The 27,906-nt window shown below is 42.2% G+C and overlaps 1 protein-coding gene across 7 annotated transcripts in view; it reads left to right on the top strand.

Annotated features, from left to right (window-relative positions):
• The window catches only part of MTOR (mechanistic target of rapamycin kinase), a 531,718-nt gene that overhangs the window by 61,607 nt on the left and 442,205 nt on the right, over positions 1 to 27,906 (top strand). For 4 of the 7 annotated variants that reach the window (XM_053691449.1, XM_053691451.1, XM_053691445.1 and 1 more), the window contains exons 15-21: positions 19,455 to 19,538; positions 19,821 to 19,913; positions 19,990 to 20,124; positions 20,277 to 20,406; positions 21,016 to 21,266; positions 21,586 to 21,606; positions 22,481 to 22,507. In XM_053691449.1, the coding sequence (XP_053547424.1) occupies positions 19,455 to 19,538; positions 19,821 to 19,913; positions 19,990 to 20,124; positions 20,277 to 20,406; positions 21,016 to 21,266; positions 21,586 to 21,606; positions 22,481 to 22,507 (741 nt within the window). The remainder of the gene's footprint in view (positions 1 to 19,454; positions 19,539 to 19,820; positions 19,914 to 19,989; positions 20,125 to 20,276; positions 20,407 to 21,015; positions 21,267 to 21,585; positions 21,607 to 22,480; positions 22,508 to 27,906) is intronic. The other 3 variants (XM_053691448.1, XM_053691447.1, XM_053691446.1) reach the window with 3 other exon arrangements.

Raw genomic sequence — 27,906 nt, 5'->3', positions numbered from 1 at the left:
CAAGAGTTTCCTTCCTGGGAACTCTGATAGATTCTGTAGAAATGAGGATTTACCCGACAGAGGACAGGTTGTCAAAACTTCTAAATTCCTGCCGTGTTCTTTATTATACTTCTCGCCCTTCGGTGGCTCAGTGTATGGAAGTAATCGGCTTAATGGTAGCGGCAATGGACATAGTTCCGTTTGCCCGTCTACATCTCAGACCGCTGCAACTCTGCATGCTCAGTCAGTGGAATGGGGATTACACAGATTTGTCCCCTCTACTAAATCTGGATCAAGATGGCTATCTCGGGTCCATCTGTCCAAAGGTATGACCTTCCGCAGGCCAGATTGGACAATAGTAACAACAGATGCCAGCCTTCTGGGCTGGGGTGCAGTCTGGAACTCTCTGTAGGCTCAGGGGTCGTGGACTCAGGAGGAGGCACTCCTTCCAATAAACATTCTGGAACTAAGAGTGATATTCAATGCTCTTCAGGCTTGGCCTCAGCTAGCGGCAGTGAGGTTCATCAGATTTCAGTCGGACAACATCACGACTGTAGCTTACATCAACCATCAAGGGGGAACAAGGAGTTCCCTAGCGATGTTGGAGGTTTCAAAGATAATTCAATGGGCAGAGATTCACTCTTGCCATCTATCAGCTATCCATATCCCAGGAGTAGAGAACTGGGAGGCAGATTTTCTAAGTCGCCAGACTTTTCATCCGGGGGAGTGGAAGCTCCATCCGGAGGTGTCTGCACAGTTGATTCAACGTTGGGGCAAACCAGAACTGGATCACATGGCATCTCGCCAGAACGCCAAGCTTCCTTGTTACGGATCCAGGTCCAGGGATCCCAAGGCAGCGCTGATAGATGCTCTAGCAGCGCCTTGGTCCTTCAACCTGGCTTATGTGTTTCCACCGTTTCCTCTGCTCCCTCGTCTGATTGCCAAGATCAAACAGGAGAGAGCATCGGTAATTTTGATAGCACCTGCGTGGCCACGCAGGACTTGGTATGCTGATCTGGTGGACATGTCATCCTTTCCACCATGGACTCTGCCTCTGAGGCAGGACCTTCTACTTCAGGGTCCTTTCATCCATCCAAATCTAATTTCTCTGCGGCTGACTGCTTGGAGATTGAACGCTTGATTTTATCAAAACGTGATTTCTCTGAGTCGGTCATTGATACCTTAATACAGGCGCGAAAGCCTGTCACCAGGAAAATCTATCATAAGATATGGTGTAAATATCTTCATTGGTGTGAATCCAAGGGTTACTCATGGAGTAAGGTCAGGATTCCTAGGATATTATCTTTTCTCCAAGAAGGATTGGAGAAGGGTTTGTTAGCTAGTTCCTTAAAAGGACGGATTTCTGCTCTGTCTATTCTTTTGCACAAACGTCTGGCTGAGGTTCCAGACGTGCAGGCGTTTTGTCAGGCTTTAGTCAGAATCAAGCCTGTGTTTAAACCTGTTGCTCCGCCTTGGAGTTTAAATTTAGTTCTTAAGGTTCTTCAAGGGTACCAAACCTGTTTTTTTTACCAAAGGTGGTATCTAATAAAAATATCAATCAGGAGATTGTTGTACCGTCACTGTGTCCTAATCCTTCTTCAAAGAAGGAACGTCTTTTACACAATCTTGACGTGGTTCGTGCTTTAAAGTTTTATTTACAAGCTACTAAAGATTTTCGTCAAACATCTGCATTGTTTGTTGTCTACTCTGGACAGAGGAGAGGCCAAAAGGCTTTGGCAACCTCTCTTTCTTTTTGGCTAAGGAGTATAATACGCTTAGCTTATGAGACTGCTGGCCAGCAGCCTCCTGAAAGGATTACAGCTCATTCTACTGGAGCGGTAGCTTCCACATGGGCCTTTAAAAATGAGACTTCTGTTGAACAGATTTGTAAGGCGGCGACTTTGTCTTCGCTTCATACTTTTTCAAAGCGTGCACGAGCACATCAAAACAGCACTTGTATTTTGTGCGGTATGAAGCTCAACGCAACCATATCGCACACACAAGCCGGCTGTTTCAAAACTTGTAATGGCTGCGCTAAAGAGGGTGAAATAACGCAACTTTTGTTGCCTTCGTTAAATTCCTTATAGCGTGCATTACTTGTAATGTACCTGACTGTAAGGTGAGGTTAATAGACTGCCGCAGAGATGTGCGAGTCAGAGAGTTATCCTATATAAAATCTTAAAATCTGATTAAGAAAAATGTGCACAGGACAGATATTGTTCAGTATTTTAACCCCTTAACCCTGTATGTCGCTGATCTTTCTGTGGGGATTGTTTTTTCAATAGGGCAGTTTCGCCGCTATTTTAGGAAGCCTGTAGGTCTAAAAGCGCATTCTTGCCACTCGCGGCAAGTCCCGAGCAATTATTAGCAGACAAGTCCTTAACGACCAGTGATGTACATTGTACATCACGGTCATTAAGGGATTAATGCAGGATGTATAATAATGAAAAGAAAAGCAAATCTGCTACATATTAAAGTGAGTCATGGAGGGTGGTAGGAGCCTGTGTCACTTCCTCAGCAGAGCAGATTCTGGTTAAACCTATTACAGGGGCTAGTTTAGTGTCTTGGTCTACAGTGATGTAAGTGCTCATTCTTAAAGAGACAGTCTACTCCAGAATTTTTTTATTGTTTAAAGATAGATAATCCCTTTTTCTCCAACATAGGTGTGTCCGGTCCACGGCGTCATCCTTACTTGTGGGATATTCTCTTCCCCAACAGGAAATGGCAAAGAGCCCAGCAAAGCTGGTCACATGATCCCTCCTAGGCTCCGCCTTCCCCAGTCATTCTCTTTGCCGTTGTACAGGCAACATCTCCACGGAGATGGCTTAGAGTTTTTTAGTGTTTAACTGTAGTTTTTATTATTCAATCAAGAATTTGTTATTTTAAAATAGTGCTGGTATGTACTATTTACTCTGAAACAGAAAAGAGATGAAGATTTCTGTTTGTAAGAGGAAAATGATTTTAGCAACCGTTACTAAAATCGATGGCTGTTCCACACAGGACTGTTGAGAGGAATTAACTTCAGTTGGGGGAACAGTGAGCAGACTTTTGCTGCTTGAGGTATGACACATTCTAACAAGACGATGTAATGCTGGAAGCTGTCATTTTCCCTATGGGATCCGGTAAGCCATTTTTATTACAGAAAAGGCTTCACAAGGCTTTCTAAGACTGTAGACATTTTCTGGGCTAAATCGATTTATATTTTATACTCCATAGCCTTGAGGAATTATTTTAATCTTGGGAATTATGTAAAATAACCGGCAGGCACTGTATTGGACACCTTATTCTCTAGGGGCTTTCCCTAATCATAGGCAGAGTCTCATTTTCGTGCCTGTATTGCGCACTTGTTTTTGAGAAGCATGACATGCAGATGCATGTGTGAGGAGCTCTGATACATAGAAAAGACTTTCTGAAGGCGTCATTTGGTATCGTATTCCCCTTTGGGCTTGGTTGGGTCTCAGCAAAGCAGATACCAGGGACTGTAAAGGGGTTAAATATAAAAACGGCTCCGGTTCCGTTATTTTAAGGGTTAAAGCTTTCAAATTTGGTGTGCAATACTTTTAAGGCTTTAAGACACTGTGGTGAAATTTTGGTGAATTTTGAACAATTCCTTCATACTTTTTCGCAATTGCAGTAATAAAGTGTGTTCAGTTTAAAATTTAAAGTGACAGTAACGGTTTATTTTAAAACGTTTTTTTGTACTTTGTTATCAAGTTTTTGCCTGTTTAACATGTCTGAACTACCAGATAGACTGTGTTCTGAATGTGGGGAAGCCAAGGTTCCTTCTCATTTAAATAGATGTGATTTATGTGACACAAAATTTAGAGAAAATGATGCCCAAGATGATTCCTCAAGTGAGGGGAGTAAGCATGGTACTGCATCATCCCCTCCTTCGTCTACACCAGTCTTGCCCACACAGGAGGCCCCTAGTACATCTAGCGCGCCAATACTCCTTACTATGCAACAATTAACGGCTGTAATGGATAATTCTATCAAAAACATTTTAGCCAAAATGCCCACTTATCAGCGAAAGCGCGACTGCTCTGTTTTAGAAAATACTGAAGAGCATGAGGACGCTGATGATATTGGTTCTGAAGGGCCCCTACACCAGTCTGAGGGGGCCAGGGAGGTTTTGTCTGAGGGAGAAATTTCAGATTCAGGGAAAATTTCTCAACAAGCTGAACCTGATGTGATTACATTTAAATTTAAATTGGAACATCTCCGCGCTCTGCTTAAGGAGGTGTTATCCACTCTGGATGATTGTGAAAATTTGGTCATTCCAGAGAAACTATGTAAAATGGACAAGTTCCTAGAGGTCCCGGGGCCCCCCGAAGCTTTTCCTATACCCAAGCGGGTGGCGGACATTGTAAATAAAGAATGGGAAAGGCCCGGTATACCTTTCGTCCCTCCCCCCATATTTAAAAAATTGTTTCCTATGGTCGACCCCAGAAAGGACTTATGGCAGACAGTCCCCAAGGTCGAGGGGGCGGTTTCTACTCTAAACAAACGCACCACTATACCCATAGAAGATAGTTGTGCTTTCAAAGATCCTATGGATAAAAAATTAGAAGGTTTGCTTAAAAAGATGTTTGTTCAGCAAGGTTGCCTTCTACAACCAATTTCATGCATTGTTCCTGTCACTACAGCCGCGTGTTTCTGGTTCGATGAGCTAGAAAAGGCGATCAATAATAATTCTTCTTCTTATGAGGAGATTATGGACAGAATTCGTGCTCTCAAATTGGCTAATTCTTTTACCCTAGACGCCACTTTGCAATTGGCTAGGTTAGCGGCGAAAAATTCTGGTTTTGCTATTGTGGCGCGCAGAGCGCTTTGGTTAAAATCTTGGTCAGCGGATGCGTCTTCCAAGAACAAATTGCTTAACATTCCTTTCAAGGGGAAAACGCTGTTTGGCCCTGACTTGAAAGAGATTATCTCTGATATCACTGGGGGCAAGGGCCACGCCCTTCCTCAGGATAGGTCTTTCAAGGCCAAAAATAAACCTAATTTTCGTCCCTTTCGCAGAAACGGACCAGCCCCAAGTGCTACGTCCTCTAAGCAAGAGGGTAATACTTCTCAAGCCAAGCCAGCCTGGAGACCCATGCAAGACTGGAACAAAGGAAAGCAGGCCAAGAAACCTGCCACTGCTACCAAGACAGCATGAGATGTTGGCCCCCGATCCGGGACCGGATCTGGTGGGGGGCAGACTCTCTCTCTTCGCTCAGGCTTGGGCAAGAGATGTTCTGGATCCTTGGGCGCTAGAAATAGTCTCCCAAGGTTATCTTCTGGAATTCAAGGGGCTTCCCCCAAGGGGGAGGTTCCACAGGTCTCAATTGTCTTCAGACCACATAAAAAAACAGGCATTCTTACATTGTGTAGAAGACCTGTTAAAAATGGGAGTGATTCATCCTGTTCCATTAGGAGAACAAGGGATGGGGTTCTACTCCAATCTGTTCGTAGTTCCCAAAAAAGAGGGAACATTCAGACCAATCTTAGATCTCAAGATCCTAAACAAGTTTCTCAAGGTTCCATCGTTCAAAATGGAAACCATTCGAACTATTCTTCCTTCCATCCAGGAAGGTCAATTCATGACCACGGTGGATTTAAAGGATGCGTATCTACATATTCCTATCCACAAGGAACATCATCGGTTCCTAAGGTTCGCATTCCTGGACAAGCATTACCAGTTTGTGGCACTTCCGTTCGGATTAGCCACTGCTCCAAGGATTTTCACAAAGGTACTAGGGTCCCTTCTAGCGGTGCTAAGACCAAGGGGCATTGCAGTAGTACCTTACTTGGACGACATTCTGATTCAAGCGTCGTCCCTTCCTCAAGCAAAGGCTCACACGGACATTGTCCTGGCCTTTCTCAGATCTCACAGGTGGAAAGTGAACGTAGAAAAAAGTTCTCTATCTCCGTCAACAAGGGTTCCCTTCTTGGGAACAATAATAGACTCCTTAGAAATTAGGATTTTTCTGACAGAGGCCAGAAAATCAAAACTTCTAAACTCTTGTCAAATACTTCATTCTGTTCCTCTTCCTTCCATAGCGCAGTGCATGGAAGTAATAGGTTTGATGGTAGCGGCAATGGACATAGTTCCTTTTGCGCGAATTCATCTAAGACCATTACAACTGTGCATGCTCAGTCAGTGGAATGGGGACTATACAGACTTGTCTCCGACGATACAAGTAGATCAGAGGACCAGAGATTCACTCCGTTGGTGGCTGTCCCTGGACAACCTGTCACAGGGGATGAGCTTCCGCAGACCAGAGTGGGTCATTGTCACGACCGACGCCAGTCTGGTGGGCTGGGGCGCGGTCTGGGGACCCCTGAAAGCTCAGGGTCTTTGGTCTCGGGAAGAATCTCTTCTCCCGATAAATATTCTGGAACTGAGAGCGATATTCAATGCTCTCAAGGCTTGGCCTCAGCTAGCAAAGGCCAAGTTCATACGGTTTCAATCAGACAACATGACGACTGTTGCGTACATCAACCATCAGGGGGGAACAAGGAGTTCCCTGGCGATGGAAGAAGTGACCAAAATCATTCATTGGGCGGAGACTCACTCCTGCCACTTGTCTGCAATCCACATCCCAGGAGTGGAAAATTGGGAAGTCGTCAGACATTTCATCCGGGGGAGTGGGAACTCCATCCGGAAATCTTTGCCCAAATTACTCAATTGTGGGGCATTCCAGACATGGATCTGATGGCCTCTCGTCAGAACTTCAAGGTTCCTTGCTACGGGTCCAGATCCAGGGATCCCAAGGCGACTCTAGTAGATGCACTAGTAGCACCTTGGACCTTCAAACTAGCTTATGTATTCCCGCCGTTTCCTCTCATTCCCAGGCTGGTAGCCAGGATCAATCAGGAGAGGGCATCGGTGATCTTGATAGCTCCTGCGTGGCCACGCAGGACTTGGTATGCAGACCTGGTGAATATGTCATCGGCTCCACCATGGAAGCTACCTTTGAGACGGGACCTTCTTGTTCAAGGTCCGTTCGAACATCCGAATCTGGTCTCACTCCAACTGACTGCTTGGAGATTGAACGCTTGATCTTATCAAAGCGAGGGTTCTCAGATTCTGTCATTGATACTCTTGTTCAGGCCAGAAAGCCTGTAACTAGAAAAATTTACCACAAAATATGGAAAAAATATATCTGTTGGTGTGAATCTAAAGGATTCCCTTGGGACAAGGTAAAAATTCCTAAGATTCTATCCTTTCTTCAAGAAGGTTTGGAGAAAGGATTATCTGCAAGTTCCTTGAAGGGACAGATTTCTGCCTTGTCTGTGTTACTTCACAAAAAGCTGGCAGCTGTGCCAGATGTTCAAGCCTTTGTTCAGGCTCTGGTTAGAATCAAGCCTGTTTACAAACCTTTGACTCCTCCTTGGAGTCTCAATTTAGTTCTTTCAGTTCTTCAGGGGGTTCCGTTTGAACCCTTACATTCCGTTGATATTAAGTTATTATCTTGGAAAGTTTTGTTTTTGGTTGCAATTTCTTCTGCTAGAAGAGTTTCAGAATTATCTGCTCTGCAGTGTTCTCCTCCTTATCTGGTGTTCCATGCAGATAAGGTGGTTTTACGTACTAAACCTGGTTTTCTTCCGAAAGTTGTTTCTAACAAAAACATTAACCAGGAGATAGTCGTACCTTCTTTGTGTCCGAATCCAGTTTCAAAGAAGGAACGTTTGTTGCACAATTTGGATGTTGTTCGTGCTCTAAAATTCTATTTAGATGCTACAAAGGATTTTAGACAAACATCTTCCTTGTTTGTTGTTTATTCTGGTAAAAGGAGAGGTCAAAAAGCAACTTCTACCTCTCTCTCTTTTTGGATTAAAAGCATCATCAGATTGGCTTACGAGACTGCCGGACGGCAGCCTCCTGAAAGAATCACAGCTCATTCCACTAGGGCTGTGGCTTCCACATGGGCCTTCAAGAACGAGGCTTCTGTTGATCAGATATGTAAGGCAGCGACTTGGTCTTCACTACACACTTTTACTAAATTTTACAAGTTTGATACTTTTGCTTCTTCTGAGGCTATTTTTGGGAGAAAGGTTTTGCAAGCCGTGGTGCCTTCCATCTAGGTGACCTGATTTGCTCCCTCCCTTCATCCGTGTCCTAAAGCTTTGGTATTGGTTCCCACAAGTAAGGATGACGCCGTGGACCGGACACACCTATGTTGGAGAAAACAGAATTTATGTTTACCTGATAAATTACTTTCTCCAACGGTGTGTCCGGTCCACGGCCCGCCCTGGTTTTTTAATCAGGTCTGATAATTTATTTTCTTTAACTACAGTCACCACGGTATCATATGGTTTCTCCTATGCAAATATTCCTCCTTTACGTCGGTCGAATGACTGGGGAAGGCGGAGCCTAGGAGGGATCATGTGACCAGCTTTGCTGGGCTCTTTGCCATTTCCTGTTGGGGAAGAGAATATCCCACAAGTAAGGATGACGCCGTGGACCGGACACACCGTTGGAGAAAGTAATTTATCAGGTAAACATAAATTCTGTTTTTCTTTCCTAAGACATGGAAAATCCAATACCTCATTCCAATTACTAGTGGGATATTCAACTCCTGGCCAGCAGGAGGAGGCAAAGAGCACCCCAGCAAAGCTGTTAAGTGTAACTTCCCATACCCATAATCCCCAGTCATTCTCTTTGCCTCTGTCAATGGTGGAGTGCAAAGTTGGTGTCTGAAGATATTTAATCCTTTTATGGGTACTTTTCATTGCAAGCAAGGATTGGGGTCTAGCCGAGTCCATGTCAATCTCTTTAGTAAGAGTAGTGGTGGCTTTTAGCAGTTAAAAGGCGGAGAGGTAGTCCTTGGTTTACATTTAACACTTGCTACCCCTTTGCAGAAAGCCAGGTTTAGTTACTCTGATCTTTCTTTTACTACAGGTCCCTGACAGGCAGTGGAGTACCGGTCACACCTTAGTAGCTGTCATTTGCCCTGCAGCTGGATCCACAGGTAAGTGCTTTTGCCTTCTAGGTACTGAAGGACAGCACTTTTTTAGATTATCTCTTTAAGTGGAGATAATTTGGGACTTAGATATTCTTTTAAGTCTAGGATACATTTGGGCAACTTAACTGACTCTAGGGGAATAGTGGCTTCTTATTCAGTGGATTTTCAGGCACTGTTGAGTGAGACTTTTTTATTTATAACGCTTCCCTTAATACTTGGCAAGGGGTCCTTTTTTATTTGTAAGAAGCAATGTGTGCTTACTTTTTAATTATTCATGTGCAAGTGTGTCAGTGCATACGTTATGCGGCCGTTTAAGTTTAACTGCGCTCTTTCTATCTGTGGCCCAGCTAATTTTTGTCCGGTCACGTGACTTCTGGTTTCTCCTGTATAAGGAGCGGAGCATTGTGCTGTGAGGTGCCGACATCAATCTTGCTGATCGGTGTATTGTAGAAGTGCCAATCTCTGCTGGAGAGGTTTCTCAGCTTTCTATATCCTTTTACTAGTGGCATACTCATTCCGGTAACGGTAGGAGTCTCAGACAAACGCTTAACTTCTTGTCTGAGGTGGGGTATTAAAGTTTTACCTTAAGTTCTAAACCTATCGTTTTTGCTCATTTATTTTAGTACATTTTATTTGCATTCTCCTTATTTGTTTTTTAGTGGGAGTTAATTCCCGTAGCTATGGACCAGAACAGGATCAGCCCATGTCTATAGACAAATGTTTATTATGTTTGGAGAACCAAATTATTTTGCCTATGCAATTTTGTTCCTCATGTTTAGCTAAGACTTAAAAATTTAAGAACAAATTACTCCCTTCTGAGCCAAGTGTCTCTCAGGAAACTGCTGTGCGTGATATGCCTCAGCTTTCTACTCAGACGTCCCAAGCTTTAATAGTTTCTCACTCTGTACCTTCTGTTTCTCAACAACCCCCTGGGGGTATTTATTTACCTGGGGATTTTGCCGCTCAAATTAATTCTTGTGGTGGATGTCTCTGGATCATCTGTTTCGGGGCACTTGCTTCCTGAGACCTTCCTGGGTTATTGTGACAACGGACGCAAGCCTGTCAGACTGGAGAGCTGTTTGGGGTTCTCTGAAGCAGTGTTAATTTCGTCGACTAAGACTAGACTAAAATGAGTATAAAACGAAAGAAATTCTGATGACTAAAATACGACTAAAACTAAAATGGCATTTTAGTCAAAAGACATTGAGGCCTATTTATCAAAGGTCTTGCGGACCTGATCCGACAGTGCGGATCAGGTCCGCAAGACCTTGCTGAATGCGGAGAGCAATACGCTCTCCGTATTCAGCATTGCACCAGCAGCCCCCAGCTGCAGACTCGGGGGTGTCAATCAACCCGATCATACTCGGGTTATGGAGCAGCACTCTTTAGACCGCTGCTTCATAACTGCTGCTTCTGGCGAGTCTGATTTAAATAGGGCATGTAATTTTAAACAACTTTCCAATTTACTTTTATCACCAATTTTGCTTTGTTCTCTTGGTATTCTTAGTTGAAAGCTAAACCTAGGGGGTTCATATGCTAATTTCTTAGACCTTGAAGACTGCCTCTAATCAAAAGAATTGAAATATGGGGGCAGTTTGCAGAGGCTTAGATACCATGTAATAACAGAGGAAACAAGTGTATTTCTAGTACAGTGTTGGTTATGCAAAACTGGGAAATATGTAATAAAGGAAGTATCTATCTTTTTAAAGGTACAGTCTACACCAGAATTTTTATTGTTTTAAAAGATAGATAATCCCTTTATTGCCCATTCCCCAGTTTTGCATAACCGACAGTTATAGTAATACACTTTTTACCTCTGTGATTACCTTGTATCTAAGCCTCTTCAAACTGCCCCTTTATTTCAGTTCTTTTGACAGACTTGCAGTTTAGCCAATCAGTGCCTGCTCCCAGATAACTTCACTTGCATGAGCACAGTGTTATCTATATGAAACACATGAACTAACACCCTCTAGTGGTGAAAAACTGTTAAAATGCATTCTGAAAAGAGGTGGCCTTCAGGGTCTAAGAAATTTGCATATGAACCTCCTAGGTTAAGCTTTCAACTAAGAATACCAAGAGAACAAAGCAAAATTGGTGATAAAAGTATATTGGAAAATTGTTTAAAATTACATGCCCTATCTTTATCATGAAAGTTTATTTTGGACTAGACTGTCCCTTTAAACAACAGAAATTCTGGTGTTGACTGTCCCTTTAAAGTTGCACTTCTGTTTGTTTATGAAACTTGGTTTTATTTAATTTTAAGTTTAATAAAGACGTTATATATCACCACGACTAAATCTGTGTCTGTATTGCAGGTTTAAACCTTAATACCATAAATAATAACAGGTGTTATGTTTACTCCTGGAGTATATAATCAGTTTGCAAATTATAGAGAAATGCTTAAATAATGCATTACACCTTAACTAAACCCCTTAGATTTTTGTCGACTAAAATCTACTGGAGATTTAGTCGACTAAAATCTACTGGAGATTCAGTCGACTAAAACTAAAACAATTAAGATGACTAAAATACGACTAAAATTAAAATGGCATTTTAGTCAAAACACTAAAACTAAGACTAAATTTCAATTTGCCGTCAAAATTAACACTGTTCTAAAGGCTCAGGGCCTGTGGTCTCGGTAAGAGTCTTCTCTTCCCATAAACATCTTGGAGTTGAAAGCAATCTTCAATGCCTTGACAGTTTGGCCTAAATTTTCTTTAGTCAGGTTTATCAGATTCCAGTCGGACAACATCACCTCAGTGGCTTACATCAACCACCCAGGAGGAACTCAGAGTTCTTTGGCCATGAAGGAGGTGACTTGCATTCTGCAGTGGGCGGAAGCTCATGATTGTCTTCTATCTGCCATCCACATTCCAGGAGTGGACAATTGGGAGGCAGATTTTCTGAGCAGACAGACCTTTTCATCCCGGGGGGGGGGGGGGGGGCTTTCCATCCGGAAGTGTTTTCTCAGATAACCTTTAGGTTAGGGGTGCCTAAAATAATCGATTCTGCGATGCATCGCGATGCAGCCTGTTAACGATGCTGCATCGATGCAGTGCAGATCAGAATCGATTCAGGGGTGACATCATCGCGCAACGTCACGTGACCCCGCCTCTCTCACATAGCAGACGAGCCGACAGCATTTGTGTCAGGATTAATCTGGTTACAGCCCCCAGCTACACCACATCAGGACTTGCTGTGCACTCTGCGCAGATATCTGACCCAGAGAGCATTACCAATAGACCTCCTCTCACATGTTCCGGTCAGGAATTTTTATGACACCTATCCTAAAGAGCCGACAGCAGCCTCATGTAAACAGTGAATCTTTTCTTGTATTATAGATTCACTGTTTACTGTTGCGGTCTCTGCTGCATGTTTCCTCTCTGTCAGACCCCTAGCCCAAAGGAGCATTTGAGGGTTGCTATTAGATACAGCAAGTCAAAAGTTTTACAGCAACCCTCAAATGCTCGTTTGGGCTAGGGATCTGACAGAGGAAACATGCAGCAGAGACCGCAACAGTAAACCGTGAATCTATAATACAAGAAAAGATTCACTGTTTACATGAGGCTGCTGTCGGCTCTTTAGGATAGGTGTCATAAAAATTCCTGACCGGAACATGTGAGAGGAGGTCTATTGGTAATGCTCTCTGGGTCAGGTTTCAGATGTCTGCATGTACTCTGTGAGAATGTTTGAGTGAGTACACTGCTGCTGGTTTTCCTTTGTAAAATAAATCTACACATACATATCTGTGCATATTGTAGCATTATGTTTATAAGTGCTCTTCCATCTTACACAGTTGTTTAAAAGATTATTATATATACACACACACACACACACACACTATATATATATATATATATATATATATATATATATATATATATAGTGTGTGTATGTATAGATCTCTCTCTCTCTATATATATATATATATAAATAAATGTGTGTATGTGTATATATATATATATAAGTGTGTGTGTATATATATATATATATATATATATATATATAAAATATGGAATAGAACAAGATCATGAAAATCATAGGCAGTAATCGTGATGCATCGCGATGCATCGTAGAATCGAATCGTATCGAATCGTTACGATGATAATCGTAATCGAATCGAATCGTGAGACAGGTGAAGATGCGCAGCTCTACTTTAGGTGGGGTTTCCAGAGTTGGATCTGATGGTGTCCCACCAAAACGCCAAAGTTCCAAAGTACAGTTCAAGGTCAAGAGATCCTTAGGCCCGTTCTGATAGATGCTTTAGCGGTTCCTTGGATGTTTTCTCTGGCTTACCTGTTTCCTCCGTTTGCTCTCCTTCCACGAGTCATTTCTCGTATCAAACAGGAGAGAGCATTGGTAATCCTAATAGCTCCTGCATGGCCTTGCAGGATCTGGTTCGCGGATCTGGTACAGATGTCATCTCTACCTCCCTGGAGGTTACCTCTGAGGAAGGACCTTCTAATTCAGGGTCATATCCTCCATCCAAACCTAGATTCTCTGAAGCTGACTGCTTGGAGATTGAACGCCTAATTCTGTCTAGACGTGGTTTTTCTGAAGCGGTCATTGAAACTATGCTCCAGGCTCGCAAACTTGTTACTCGCAAGATTTACCATAAGGTATGGCGTAAATATCTTTATTGGTGCAAATCTAAAGGGTTCTCCTGGAGCCAGGTGAGGATTCCCTGGGTTTTGTCTTTTCTTCAGGATGGCCTGGAGAATAGTTTATTGGACAGTATTTTAAAGGGTCAGCTTTCTGCCCTATCTATCCTTTGCACAAACGTCTGGCAGACTTACCAGATGTTCAAGCCTTTGTTCAGGCCCTGGTTAGAATCAGGCCTGTGTTTAAACCTTAATCTAGTTCCACGATGCATGTTGTTGATACAAAAATTGTTATCTTGGAAGGTTTTGTTTCTTCTTGCTATTTCTTCTGTTCGCAGAGTGTCTGAGCTCGTACCAAATTGGGTTTTCTCCCTAAGGTGGTGTCGGATCGAAACATTAATCAGGAAATTGTTGCTCCTTCTTTTTGTCCTAATCCATCTTTTGCATAACTTGGATGTTGTGCAAGCTCTAAAATTTTACTTACAAGCTACTAAAGATTTTAGGCAATCTTCTGCCCTGTTTGATGTTTTCTCTGCAAAACTTAAAGGGACAGTCTAGTCCAAAATAAACTTTCATGATTCAGATAGAAAATTTCATTTGAAACAATTTTCCAATTTACTTTTATCACCAATTTTGCTTTTTTCTCTTGGTATTCTTAAAGGGACACTGAACCCAAATTTTTTCTTTCGTGATTCAGATAGAGCATGTAATTTTAAGCAACTTTCTAATTTACTCATATTATCAGTTTTTCTTTGTTCACTTGCTATTTTTCAGCTAGATTATGAGTTTTGCGTTAAGGTAAAAAAGCAGCGTTATCAGGTCCTAACGCTGCTTTTTTACGCCCGCTGGTATTACGAGTCTTGCAGGTATAGGTGTACCGCACACTTTTTTGGCCTTACCGCAAATCAACTTACGTAAATTGCGTATAGTCTTTTTTCTATGGTACTTGCATAGAGCCGGTATTACGGGTTTGTCCTGGGAGGCCAAAAAGTGAGCAGTACACCCTCTACAGCCAAGATTCCAAATGCATTTTAAAGTCAGTAGTTATGATTTTTACGCTACAAAGCTGTAGCATATAACTCATAACTAAAGTGCTAAAACACTAACACCCATAAACTACCTATTAACCCCTAAACCGAGGCCCTCCCGCATAGCAAACAATAAAATAAAATTATTAAACCCTAATCTGCAGCTCCGGACATCGCCGCCACTAGAATAAACATATTAACCCCTGAACCACTGCACTCCCGCCTCGCAAACACTTTTTGCACAGGCTTAAATACAAGGTAATCACAGAGGTAAAAAGTGTATTTATATAACTGTGTTGGTTATGCAAAACTAGGGAATGGGTAACAAAGGTATTATCTATCTTTCTAATCAATAAAAATTCTGGTGTTGACTGTCCCTTTAAGGGTCAGAATGCAACTTCAACTACTCTGTCTCTTTGGTTGAGAAGTTTGGCTTATGAGACTGTTGGACAGCAGCCTCCTTAGAGAATTGCGGCTCATTCCATTAGGGCTGTCTCCTCTTGGGTTTTAAAAAATTAAGCTTCTGTGGAACAGATTTGCAAGGTGGCTACATGTCCTCTCTGCATACTTTTTTCCAAATTCTACAAATATGATACTTTTGCCTCGGCTGAGGCTTGTTTTGGGAGAAAGGTTCTTCAAGTGGTGGTGCCTTCTGTTTAGGTCCTCCTGCCTTTTTCTCCCTCCCTGTTTATTTCATGTCCTTTAGCTTGGGTATTGGTAGCGGCAATGGACATCATTCCGTTTGCTCGTTTTCATCTCAGACCACTGCAGCTGTGCATGCTCGGACAGTGGAATGGGGACTATGCGAATTTATCTTCTCAGATAAATCTGGATCAAGAGACCAGAGACTCTCTTCTTTGGTGGTTGTTGCCGGATCATCTGTCCCAGGGGACATGTTTCCGCAGACCCTCGTGGGTGATAGTGACAACGGTTGCCAGTCTACTGGGCTGGGGTGCAGTCTTGAATTCCCTGAAGGCTCAGGGGGTTCGGACTCAGGTGGAGTCTCTACTTCCAATCAATATTCTGGAACTGAGAGCAATATTCAATGCGCTTCAGGCGTGGCCTCAGTTGGCTTCGGCCAAATTCCTCAGATTCCAGTCGGATAATATCACGACTGTGGCTTATATCAATCATCAGGGGGGAACAAGGAGTTCCTTAGCGATGATAGAAGTATCCAAGATAATCCGATGGGCGAAGGCCCACTCTTGTTATCTATCGGCAATCTACATCCTAGGAGTAGAGAACTGGGAAGCGGATTTTCTAAGTCGTCAGACTTTTCATCCGGGGGAGTGGGAACTCCACCCGGAGGTGTTTGCCTCACTGATTCGCCAATGGGGCAGACCGGAATTGGATCTGATGGCATCTCGACAGAATGCCAATCTTCCACGATACGGATCCAGGTAGAGGGATCCCCAGGCCAAACTGATAGATGCCTTGGCAGTACCTTGGTCGTTCAGCCTAGCTTATGTGTTTCCACCGTTTCCTCTCCTTCCACGCGTGATTGCTCGGATCAAACAGGAGAGAGCTTCGGTAATCCTGATAGCGCCTGCGTGGCCACGCAGGACTTGGTATGCAGATTTAGTGGACATCTTCTCTCTGCCTCCGTGGAAGCTTCCTTTGAGACAGGACCTTCTCATTCAAGGGCCTTTCCAACATCCAAATTTAACTTCTCTGCAGCTGACTTCTTGGAGATTGAACGCTTGATTTTATCTAAGCGAGGATTCTCAGATTCGGTCATCGATACTTTGATACAGACACGTAAGCCTGTCACTAGAAAGATTTATCATAAGATATGGCTTAAATATCTTTATTGGTGTGAATCCAAGGGCTACTCATGGAGGATTCTGTCCTTTCTCCAAGGAGGATTGGAGAAAGGGTTATCAGCAAGTTCCTTAAAGGGACAAATTTCTGCTTTGTCAATTTTGCTTCACAAACGTTTGGCAGATGTTCCAGATGTTTAGTCTTTTTTTGTCAGGCTCTAACTAGAATTAAGCCTGTATTTAGACCAATTACTCCTCCCTGCAGTTTGAATTTAGTTCTTAGAGTTCTTCAAGGGGTTCCGTTTAAACCCATGCATTCCATAGATATTAAATTGTTATCTTGGAAAGTGTTTTTGGTTGCTATTTCTTTTGCTCATAGAGTTTCTGAGCTTTCAGCGTTACAATGTGATTCACCTTATCTTATCTTTCATTCTGATAAGGTGGTTTTGCGTACCAAACCTGGATTTCTTCCTAAGGTTGTTTCAAATAAGAATATTAATCAGGAAATTGTTGTTCCTTCCTTGTGTCCTAATCCTTCTTCCAAGAAAGAGCGTATGTTGCATAATTTGGACGTGGTCCGTGCCTTGAAGTTTTACTTACAGGCGACTAAGGATTTCCGTCAATCATCTTCATTATTCATTGTTTATTCTGGAAAGCGTAGGGGTCAGAAAGCTACGGCTACCTCTCTTTCTTTTTGACTGAGGAGTATCATCCGCCTGGCATATGAGACTGCTGGACAGCAGCCTCCTGAAAGAATCACGGCTCATTCTACTAGGGCTGTGGCTTCCACATGGGCCTTTAAAAACGATGCTTCTGTTGAACAGATTTGCAAGGCTGCGACTTGGTCGTCTCTTCATACTTTTTCCAAATTTTCCAAATTTGATACTTTTGCTTCTTCTGAGGCTGTTTTTGGGAGAAAGGTTCTTCAAGCAGTGGTGCCTTCCGTTTAGGTCTCTGTCTTGTCCCTCCCGTTTTATCCGTGTCCTGTAGCTTTGGTATTGTATCCCACAAGTAAGGATGAAATCTGTGGACTCGTCGTATCTTGTAGAAGAAAAGGAAATTTATGCTTACCTGATAAATTGATTTCTTCTACGATACGACAAGTCCACGGCCCTCCCTGTCATTTTTAAGACAGATTTTATTTTATTTTTTACAACTTCAGTCACCTCTGCACCTTTAGCTTTTCCTTTCTCTTCCTAAACTTTCTGTCGAATGACTGGGGGTGGAGGGAAGGGAGGAGCTATATATACAGCTCTGCTGTGGTGCTCTTTGCCACTTCCTGTTAGCAGGAGGTTAATATCCCACAAGTAAGGATGAAATCCGTGGACTCGTCGTATTGTAGAAGAAATCAATTTATGAGGTAAGCATAAATTTCCTTTTTTCCATTTTCCTTTGGCCCAAATGACTGGGGATTATGGGTAAGGGCAGTTACACTTAACAGCTTTGCTGGGGTGCTCTTTGCCTCCTCCTGCTGGCCAGGAGTTGAATATCCCACTAGTAATTGGAATGAAGTTGTGGTCTCACCATGTCCGGAAAGAAATAAATTTATCAGGTAAGCATACATTTTGCTATTACCCATTCCCCAATTTTGCATAACTAACACTGTTATATTAATATACTTTTTACCTTTGTGATTACCTTGTATTTAAGTCCCTTATTTCAGATCTTTTGACATACATGCATTTTAACCAATCAGTTCTGACTCATAAGTAACTCCACGGGAGTGAGCACCATGTTATCTATATGGCACACATGAACTAGCGCTGTCTAGCTGTATTTTTTTTTATCAAAATGCACTGAGATAAGAGGTGGCCTTCAAGGGCTTAGAAATTAGCATATGAGAGCCTACTTAGGTTTAGCTTTCAACAAAGAATACCAAGAGAACAATGCATGCCCTATCTGAATTATGAAAGTTTAATTTTGACTGCACTGTCCCTTTAAGCCCAGATTTATAAAATAGATGTATTCTAGTGAATGAGCCCTTCCATTTCTTCTCATTTTGTTCCGCCATTTAATTAAATTAAACATATTTATATTTTTCTTTGAACACCAAAATCCTTTAGTTGGCGTTGCCTAGAATGTTTCACTGCATAAAACAGCTTCATCAGAGTCAGTCTATGTCCAGTTGTATTCCTTAAAGGGACACTCAAGTCAAAATAAACTTTTATGATTCAGATAGAGTGGCAGTTTTAAGACACTTTCCAATTTACTTCCATTATCAAATTTTGCTCAGTCTTTTTATTATATGCACACTTTCTGTGGAACAAGATCCTACTGAGCATGTGCACAAGCTCACAGGGTATACGCATACTAGTATGTGATTGGCTGATGTCTGTCACGTGATACAGAGGGCCAGAAATGGGGATAAAATTAAAGTTGTCAGAAAAAAATCTACTGTTTATTTGAAATTCAGAGTAGGTGTTAAATAATTGTCTTTTTATTATGCACTTGTTAATTATGCAATTCTACTGCATTGAGTGGTCATTTAAACACTTACTGTGCTGTTTTTACATTAGTGTATCGTATTATTAAAGGGACATAAAACCCCAACATTTTCTTTTGTGTGTCAGACAGAGCATGCCAGTTTAACCCCTTAATGACCATGATGTAACTTGTGCGTTGCTGGTCGTTAAGGGTTTTTTGGGCTGTAATAGCATGGGTCTTTTGGTGTTATGACCTCCCTCCCTCCTGCAGACCTCCTAAAATAGTGCGGTCTCGCCGCCAGCAACACTATCAAGCGGCGGCTAAGCAATGTTCCAATTTACTTCTATTATCTATTTGCTTTGTTCACTTGTATCCTTTGTTGATAAGCAGCATACTTAGGCAGGTTTGGGAGCTAGCTGCTGATTGATGGCTGCACATATATGCCTCTTGTCATTAGCTTATTGATGTGTTCAGCTAGCTCCCAGTAGTTCATTTCTGCTCCTTCAATAAAGGATATCAAGAGAGTGTAGGAAAATTGATAATAAGTAAATTGGAAAGCTGTTTAAAATTGAATGCTCCTAACTGAATCAGGAAAGAAAATGTTCAGTTTTCGTGTTCCTTTAAGCAGATACACAATGATGCCAGCCCAAACAAACTGTTGCAAACCAGAGACAGCATAACCCATTTTTATTATTTTGATATTTTCAGGCATTGATCCTCAAACTCCGTGATCCTGATCCAAACCCTGGAGTAATAACCAATGTCCTGGCAACTATCGGAGAACTTGCACAAGTTAGTAGTATTAAAAAATAAAAAGTAGCATTTCTAATATTCTCCTTATCAATGATGTTGTCAAACCTCTGTTGTTTTGTATTGTATGAGCATTGTGTAAATATGAATAAATGATAGTGTGCTTGTGTAATCATCTCTACAGACCAACAGTGTGCGGTGATGCAAATGCAGAATTCTATAGAGCTTAATACTATTACACTAAATATAAATGTGTACCCCAACGCTAATTTTACGTGTTAAACCCTTTATATTTTGGTTTTCTAACATTATTTCTGCTTAAAGGTGAGTGGGCTGGAGATGAGGAAGTGGATGGATGAGCTGTTCCCTATTATCATGGACATGCTGCAGGATTCATCTTTACTGGCAAAGAGACAGGTGAGTGTGTCTCTTGCTTTCTCCTTAAAGCTGGAATATTACAGTGTATCTTATTCGTCCTTTCATTTCCTGTCAGGTTGCTTTGTGGACTCTGGGGCAGCTTGTAGCCAGCACAGGGTACGTGGTGGAGCCGTACAGGAAGTATCCTTCCCTCCTAGAGGTGCTGCTGAACTTCCTGAAAACTGAACAGAACCAGGGGATTCGGCGTGAGGTGAGGACCATTGTTCCCTACAAAGCTCACAGGAGATGGGAATGACTTTCTGAAGACATTTAGAAAATATAAACAAACAATAATATATATACAATATATAAAATGCTCTATTTGTGCATATATCTTACCCTGTGCCATTCCTCTCCGTTCAGGCCATCCGTGTGCTCGGGCTTCTGGGAGCATTGGATCCATATAAGCACAAAGTGAACATTGGAATGATTGACCAGTCTAGAGAAGCTTCCGCTCTCAGCCTTTCTGAGTCTAAGTCCAACCAGGATTCCGGTAAGTGGTTCACTGATTAACCCCTTTGCTACTGTGACTTTCAGAGAAAAACTTTCCCAAAGTACAGGACAATTTTTAGCATTTTTGCTATCACTCTGTTTAAACTGAAATAGAGCTTTTTTTTTTTAATTTACCTATAAAACGATATATATATACAACCCAAGGTATTGATCTAGGCCCATTTTGGTATATTTGATGCCACTGTTTGGCCACCAGATAAGATTATATGAAAAAAATCTTAACTTAACTTTTTTGAAAATTTTGGTTCTCTCTCTGAAATTATTTACACACAACTACTGCAATCATAAAACAGATTGTTGTAAAAGCGTCTCTGGGATCCCCTTTGTTCAGAAACAGCAGACATGCATGGCTTTGCCATTGTTTTTTGGCAATCATTGAGTGCCATTGGTTATCATAGTATTGGATAAAAAGTCGAAATGTCACCTCATGGGGAATAAAAAGTTGTTTTGCAGTGGACGGGGTTCTTTTAGAAAATGTGCAATTATGCATTTGGTTGTGTGTTTCATATTTGATTTTATGTCTCTTTAAGTAAGGGGGGCTGATGTCTGTCTAGTACTGCTGTGCTTATTTTCTGCGTTTCTCCTTTAGCTGACTACAGCACCAGTGAAATGTTGGTAAACATGGGAAATCTGCCTCTTGATGAGTTTTACCCGGCTGTTTCTGTGGTGACATTAATGCGAATTCTGAGAGACCAGTCGCTGTCCAATCATCACACTATGGTGGTCCAGGCAATAACGTTCATCTTTAAGTCCCTGGGGCTGAAGTGTGTGCAGTTTTTGCCGCAGGTTATGCCAACATTTCTGAGTGTTATCCGCCTATGTGACAACAATGTACGTGAGGTGTGTGTTCTTTCCCAGACACTTCTGATTCCCTGCACTTAGCTAGTTATTAGATTGTGTTGAATCAAAGACTAGATTGTGTGTGTTTGAACTAAGTCCATAGCGTTATGAGGGATTGCATTTGTGGTTTACATACTGACAGAGGGTTTACAATATTTCAGTTGATAATTGGGGGAGGTCATTTTGGGTTTGGTGCCACTTTGTGAGGAAAAGGAAATATTTAGTCTTTTAGTAGGAAGGGAGTGTTTTTTGGGGGGTAAACTTTAATGAAGTTGTTTAATGTTTTTTCTGTTGTGTTTTTCTGTTTTGGTCTCCGCAGTCTCACCAGCCGTCACCTCAGGTAAGTAGTGAAGACACTTATTACTATAATAGACATATAACCAAATATATCTTAAAGCAGTTGCTGGGGGCCTTTGTGTGATAATGGAAAAGGTTTATAGATATCTATACAAGTTAGGTTTATTTATGGCTGAAAGCGAGAACTGTACATATATGTGCATTTGTGTTTATATAAGGCTGGAGAGTAAACACATATACCTTGTGTTCATGATAACATAGAACAGAACATAGACTTTAAGATTCTTGTTGTTACCACCAGCTTACCCAGGGCCTTATTGTTTTCACTGAATTTAATGGCACAAGCGAGGGCTCCTTTCCATTAAGCCATAAATGGTTTTGCTCAAGGTCGCAAAAACAACAAAGAAAATACTGTCAGAAGCAGAAGAAAAAGAGTAAACAGTCAGTAGCTGAACATATTCTGCTCAGACATATATATAAAAGTGGCTGCAATACAGCACAATGGGAGACTTTATTAGATTTCAGACATTTTGTGTAATCTAAAAGGTTGTTTAGTGATTTATAACTTTGTCTTTAGTATGTATGATTTAGCTGATGGCCCTTGGTGTTTTTCGCTGTCGTGTCATTGTATAGCTTCTGATGTAGGAACCATCTAGTGTGCTGTTTGTATCTGTCATCTTATGTAGCATATAGACGTGCCTTGTTTGTGTGCACTTGCAGCTATAGAGAAAGGGGAACAATGATACAGACTTATAAAGAGCACAAAATAAAGAAAACAATGTAAAGAAAAAGGTCATGTGATCAGCTTGATATCTACTGTAATCATCAGTGTCTGTATATCCTGAGCCTGTTTTTATTCATACACATTAATTAGGTTTCTTTTATCTTTTGTCTTTCTCAATTTGAATTTGGCCTAGAAGAGGACAGGTCTGATGTCGCCTCAGGTGAGTAACCGCTTCATAACATAATTGTTGTTTAACCCAGAAGTGAACATGTGTTTATTATAATAGGTCATTTATTTATCTCCTGCTCCCCTCTGACAAAGTGGGAGCGTCAGTGTCTTAGTGGTTAGAATTGCACAATTTGTTGTGAATATACATTCCTGGTCATTAGTTGCTAAGCAGGGATTAGAATTTGACAGTACTAAGGGTAATGTCAGCTGCCTGATTCTTGCTCCATAGTTTTTGAGCTTTAGCAGTTTTTCTGACATGTCAGGTTGTCTGACAGATTAATTTCACAGTACACTCCCATTAACCCATGTGTTGCCGCAATAGAATACAGGGAAAAATTACTATGTGCTATCTCACTGAAGGTAAAGGAAGTTTTATTTCACAATAAATATGATTTTTGGGGGATCAAAAACCTGGCGCAGCGGTTGCCAATTACTATATCTGGAAGTAATTCAGTTCAATTGTAATTCTTGCTGGCTGGGAGCAGTCTATATATTTTGGGGGAGGGGCTGGATATTATGGTGCGAGTACAAAATAATGTGTCTTAGAATTGCTGTTTTAATTTTCACCTTGTGTTTAATCACACTTAATGCATAGTGACTTATAGTGTTTATTGTAATGGATAACTACTCACATGCTTACAGCTGGTAGCTTTTGTAAGATAGTAAAGAACTAATTCATTTATCAGTAAATATGCCCTTTAATTCAGCTTTGCATTTACAAAACAGTCTGCAACACTGACAGGATTACAGTCCGTGGCTGTTTTGGGACATTGGTGGATTTTTAAAATTGAATCACAAGCACAAAACAATATTTATACCCAGTGAATTTAAAACGTATTTGCAATTTTTGTTTCATTTTTCAGTGATCTAAGTTTCTTATTTAATGGTTAGATTTATTAGAATTTAAGATTTTAAACGTTTGTTATGAATAAAGTAGTTTCTTTCTAATGACACAGTGAGTCCACGGATCATCATCAATTACTGTTGGGAATATCACTCCTGGCCAGCAGGAAGAGGCAAAAAGCACTACAGCAAAGTTGATAAGTATCACTTCCCTTGCCCACAAACCCCTTCCCCGGTTTTCTGCAAGAAAATTTCTCTGCAGTCTGAATGGCCGCTGGGACCGCCCCTGATTACAGAGAGGCCGTTTCTTCTGAGGCAGCAGCCAGTTTAGGCACGCTTTGCGTACTCACTTCCTGTGAGTTCCGGAGTGGATACGCTGCTCAGATCGACGGCTCTGCTCTAGTAGAGGATGCATCAGCCGTTTAATTGCAGAGTTCCAGGGTGAAAACCTGAGCGTTTTTATTTAAGCTTCAAGCTCAGTCGGCAGGACAGGTAGGCACCTCAGCAAATTGCTGTGGTGTAGAGTGTGCCTCGGGGTGTAATACGATATTTGCTCTATTTAATTCAATCTAGCATTTTTAACAAATATTATTTAAAGAGGTAGTAACGTTTTTTTAGTAAAGCCTTAAAAAGTAAAATAAAAGCGGTTTGTTATTTTTCTGTACTTATTGGGCATTAAGATGGATCAAGAGGCCTTGCAGAGTGTTACATGTAGTCTGTGTTTTGACTCCCAGGTAGAACTACCAGTACCTTTTTCTTCTTCATGTATTGAAAGAACCTTGTGTTACAGGGATAGACTTTTTGATACTGAGCCATCATTAGCTAAGCTAAGGCGGATGCTGTTCAGGTGTCTCCTGTATCTGATATGCCGCAGCTTTCTCCTCAAGCGCCCCAATCTTTGTCGTCTACACATGCAGTGCCCTGCGTTTCCTCTCACGCTCCAGTTGGAGTTTCTTTGCAAGATATTGCTGCCCAGGTATCCTCTGCGGTTTCTGAGGCGCTGTCTGCTTTTCCCATGCTGCAGGGAAAGCGCAAAAGGAAATTTATTGAATCAGTTTGTAAGGTTTCTAATCCAGTTATGGCTACTCAGGGTGATTCCTCTCAGAAGTCTGAGGAGGAAGACACTTCGGTAGCGTCTGAGGGTGAAATCTCAGATTCAGACAGTGTAATTCCTTCTTCTGATGCTGAGAATACTAGGACACCGGGGTCCCAAAGAGGTGTGCTCCTGTAGATAGGAGGTAGATCCAAACTGGAGCAGGCCGCACTCTTGATGGATGCTTCTTCTGATGCTGAAGTTGTATCCTTCAGATTTAAGCTGGAACACCTCCGTCTGTTACCTAAGGAGGTTTTGGCTACCTTGGATGACTCTGACACGACTGTCGTAGTTAACCCTAAGAAGTCTAGTAAACTGAACAAGTACTTTAATGTTCCCTCCGCAGTGGAGGTATTCCCTGTACCAGACCGTGCTATTGAGATTATTGCATGGAAGTGGGAGAGGCCTGGAATTCCTTTTTCTCCATCTTTTATTTTCAAGATGTTTCCAATAGCTGACTCCATTAAGGAGTCATGGAAGACTGTTCCTAAGGTGGAAGAGACGATCTCCACTTTGGCTAAGAGGACCACTATCCCCATAGAGCAGAGCTTTCCAAACTTTTCATGTTGGTGACACACTTTTTAATCCTACATTATTTTGCGACACAGTAATTCAGTTGTACTAGCAAACAGGAGGTTAAACTAACTTGTTTTAAGATATACGGACACATACATAAATTATATAATAACAAAATGTATTTACAAGTAACAGTATGTATGTGCAATAATTAAAAAAAAGTTTAATACCACCAATAGCTACTTACTATTTTAATGGGATGTATGAGGTTGAGGGGATAAACACAGTTTCTGAATATCTGGTGGAATATTAGATTAAGACACTCGCATTTTATCATCAAGCATTTTTAAGCTTCCACTTCCTATCCATATATCAAGAGGAGGAGCAGCAATACACTACTGGGAGCTAGCTGCAAAAAAAAAACCCACATACACTTCTGACTTTAGCTCACCGTTTGAGCTGCCGCCCTCAGACGTCTGACTACTGCCGGCGCTGCAAACACACTGCTATCCCACTCACTGACTACACATGCAGTCACGAGCCGAATGAGGAGACTACAGTGCAATCAGGAGCCAATGTGCCACCAATGGGAATAGTTTCAGTTCCCACTGAGCTTCGCCAATAGGTTAAGATGATTTTTGACCCACTAGGTATCAATCACGAGTCAACCATGTGATATGCGTAGCAAGAAGGCGGAAAGTCGGAAACCAAAGAAAAATTTAAAAAAAAATTAAATTCCAAAAAATTTGTGCTGAAGCAGGGACACACGTACACACTGCTGCTGACACACTAATGTGTCACGACACACAGTTTGGAAAGCACTGCCAAAGAGGAGAGTTGTTCTTTTAAGGATCCAATGTATAAGAAGTTGGAGGCATTGCTAAAGAAGATGTATGTCCACCAAGGTCTCCAATGGCAGCCTGCGGTGTGTATAGTCACCAGTGCGGCAGCCTACTTGTTTGATGCCTTGTCTGATTCTATTCAGACAGATACTCTTGAGGAGATCCAGGACAGGATTAAGGCTCTTAAGTTAGCCAATTCCTTTATCATGGATGCTTCCTTACAAGTCATTCAGTTGGGAGCAAAAATGTCTGGTTTTGCGGTTCTAGCTCGCAGAGCCTTATGGTCCCTCCTCCAAGCAAGAACAATCCAAGTCTTCCTGAAAACCTTGTCAGTCTTGGAACAAGGGAAAGCAGTCTAAGAAACCAGCAGCTGATTCTAAGTCGGCATGAAGGGTCGGCCCCTGATCAGGGAGAGGATCCAGTTGGAGGAAGACTTTCTCAATTCGCTCAAGCCTGGATACGAGATGTTCCAGATCCCTGGGCAGTAGACATCATATCTCAGGGGTACAGAATAGAATTCAAGACCTTCCCTCCCAGAGGCAGGTTCCTCTTCTCAAGATTATCTGTAGACAAGATAAAGAGAGAGGCGTTCTTAAATTGTGTCAAGGATCTTTCCGCCCTGGGATCTTTCCGTCCTACACATGAACAGGGTCTGGGATTCTACTCAAATCTGTTTGTGGTTCCCAAAAAAGAGGGAATTTTCAGACCAATTTTAGATCTGAAATGTCTAAACAAGTTCCTCAGAGTACCGTCCTTCAAGATGGAAACTATACGTTCCATTCTGCCCCTGGTCCAAGAGGGTCAGTTCATGACAACCATAGACCTAAAGGATGCGTACCTTCATGTTCCCATTCACAAGGATCATTACAAGTTTCTGAGATTCGCCTTCTTGGACAATCACAGTTTGTGGCTCTTCCATTTGGCCTTGCCACAGCTCCCAGAATTTTCTCAAAGGTTCTGGGGGCTCTATTGGCAGTGATCCGGTCTGGGGGCATTGCAGTGGCGCCATATTTGGACGAACTCTGTTTCAGGCGCCGTCTTACATAGACCTTGTTGTCTTTTCTTCGCTCCCACGGATGGAAGGTTAATCTGGGAAAAAGTAATCTGATTCCAGCTACAAGGGTAGTGTTCTTGGGGACCATAATAGATTCCCTGTCAATGAAAATTTTTCTGACAGAGGTCAGAAAATCCAAGATTTTCGACTCTTGTCTTGCCCTTCAGTCCTCTCCTCGGCCGTCAGTGGCTCAATGCATGGAAGTAATTGGTCTGATGGTAGCATCCATGGACATCATCCACTTAGCTCGGTTCAATCTGAGAGCTCTGCAATTATGCATGCTAAGACAATGGAACGGGGACTATGTGGATCTGTTTCCGCGAATAGATCTGGATCAGGCGACAAGAGACTCTTTTCCGTGGTGGTTGTCTCAGGAACACCTCTCCCAGGGAACTTGCTTCTGCAGACCTTCCTGGGTGATTTTGACCACGGATTGCCAGCCTGCTGGGTTGGGGAGCAGTCTGGGACTCGTTGAAGGCCCAGGGTTGGGGAGCAGTCTGGGACTCGTTGAAGGCCCAGGGTCTATGGACTCGGGAGGAGTCCGTTCTCCCCATAAACATCCTAGATCTGAGGGCAATCTTCAATGCTTTACTAGCCTAGCCTCAGCTTTAGCCCGGTTTATCAGATTCCAGACGGACAACATTTCATCGGTGGCGTACATCAACCACCAGGGAGGAACTCAGAGTTCCTTGGCCATGACAGAGGTGGCCGAATTATTCAGTGGGCAGAGACCCACAACTGCTGTCTATCGGCGATCCACATTCCAGGAGTGGACAATTGGGAAGCAGACTTTTCATCCCGGTGAGTGGGAGCTCCATCTGGAGGTGTTTTTCAGTCTGACCCTCAAGTGGGGGTTACCGGAGTTGGATCACATGGCATCTCGGCAGAATGCCAAACTTCCAAGATACGGTCGAGGTCAAGGGACCCACAGGCTGTCCTGCTAGATGCTCTGCAGTCTCTTGGAATTTCAGTCTGGCATACCTGTTTCCCCGTTCGCTCTCCTTCCACGAGTCATTGCTCGGAATAAGCAGGAGTGGGCGTCT

Source organism: Bombina bombina, chromosome 8 (assembly GCF_027579735.1).
Source record: "Bombina bombina isolate aBomBom1 chromosome 8, aBomBom1.pri, whole genome shotgun sequence".
In the NCBI taxonomy this organism is placed as follows: domain Eukaryota; kingdom Metazoa; phylum Chordata; class Amphibia; order Anura; family Bombinatoridae; genus Bombina; species Bombina bombina.
This window is presented reverse-complemented; position numbering and strand designations above follow the sequence as displayed.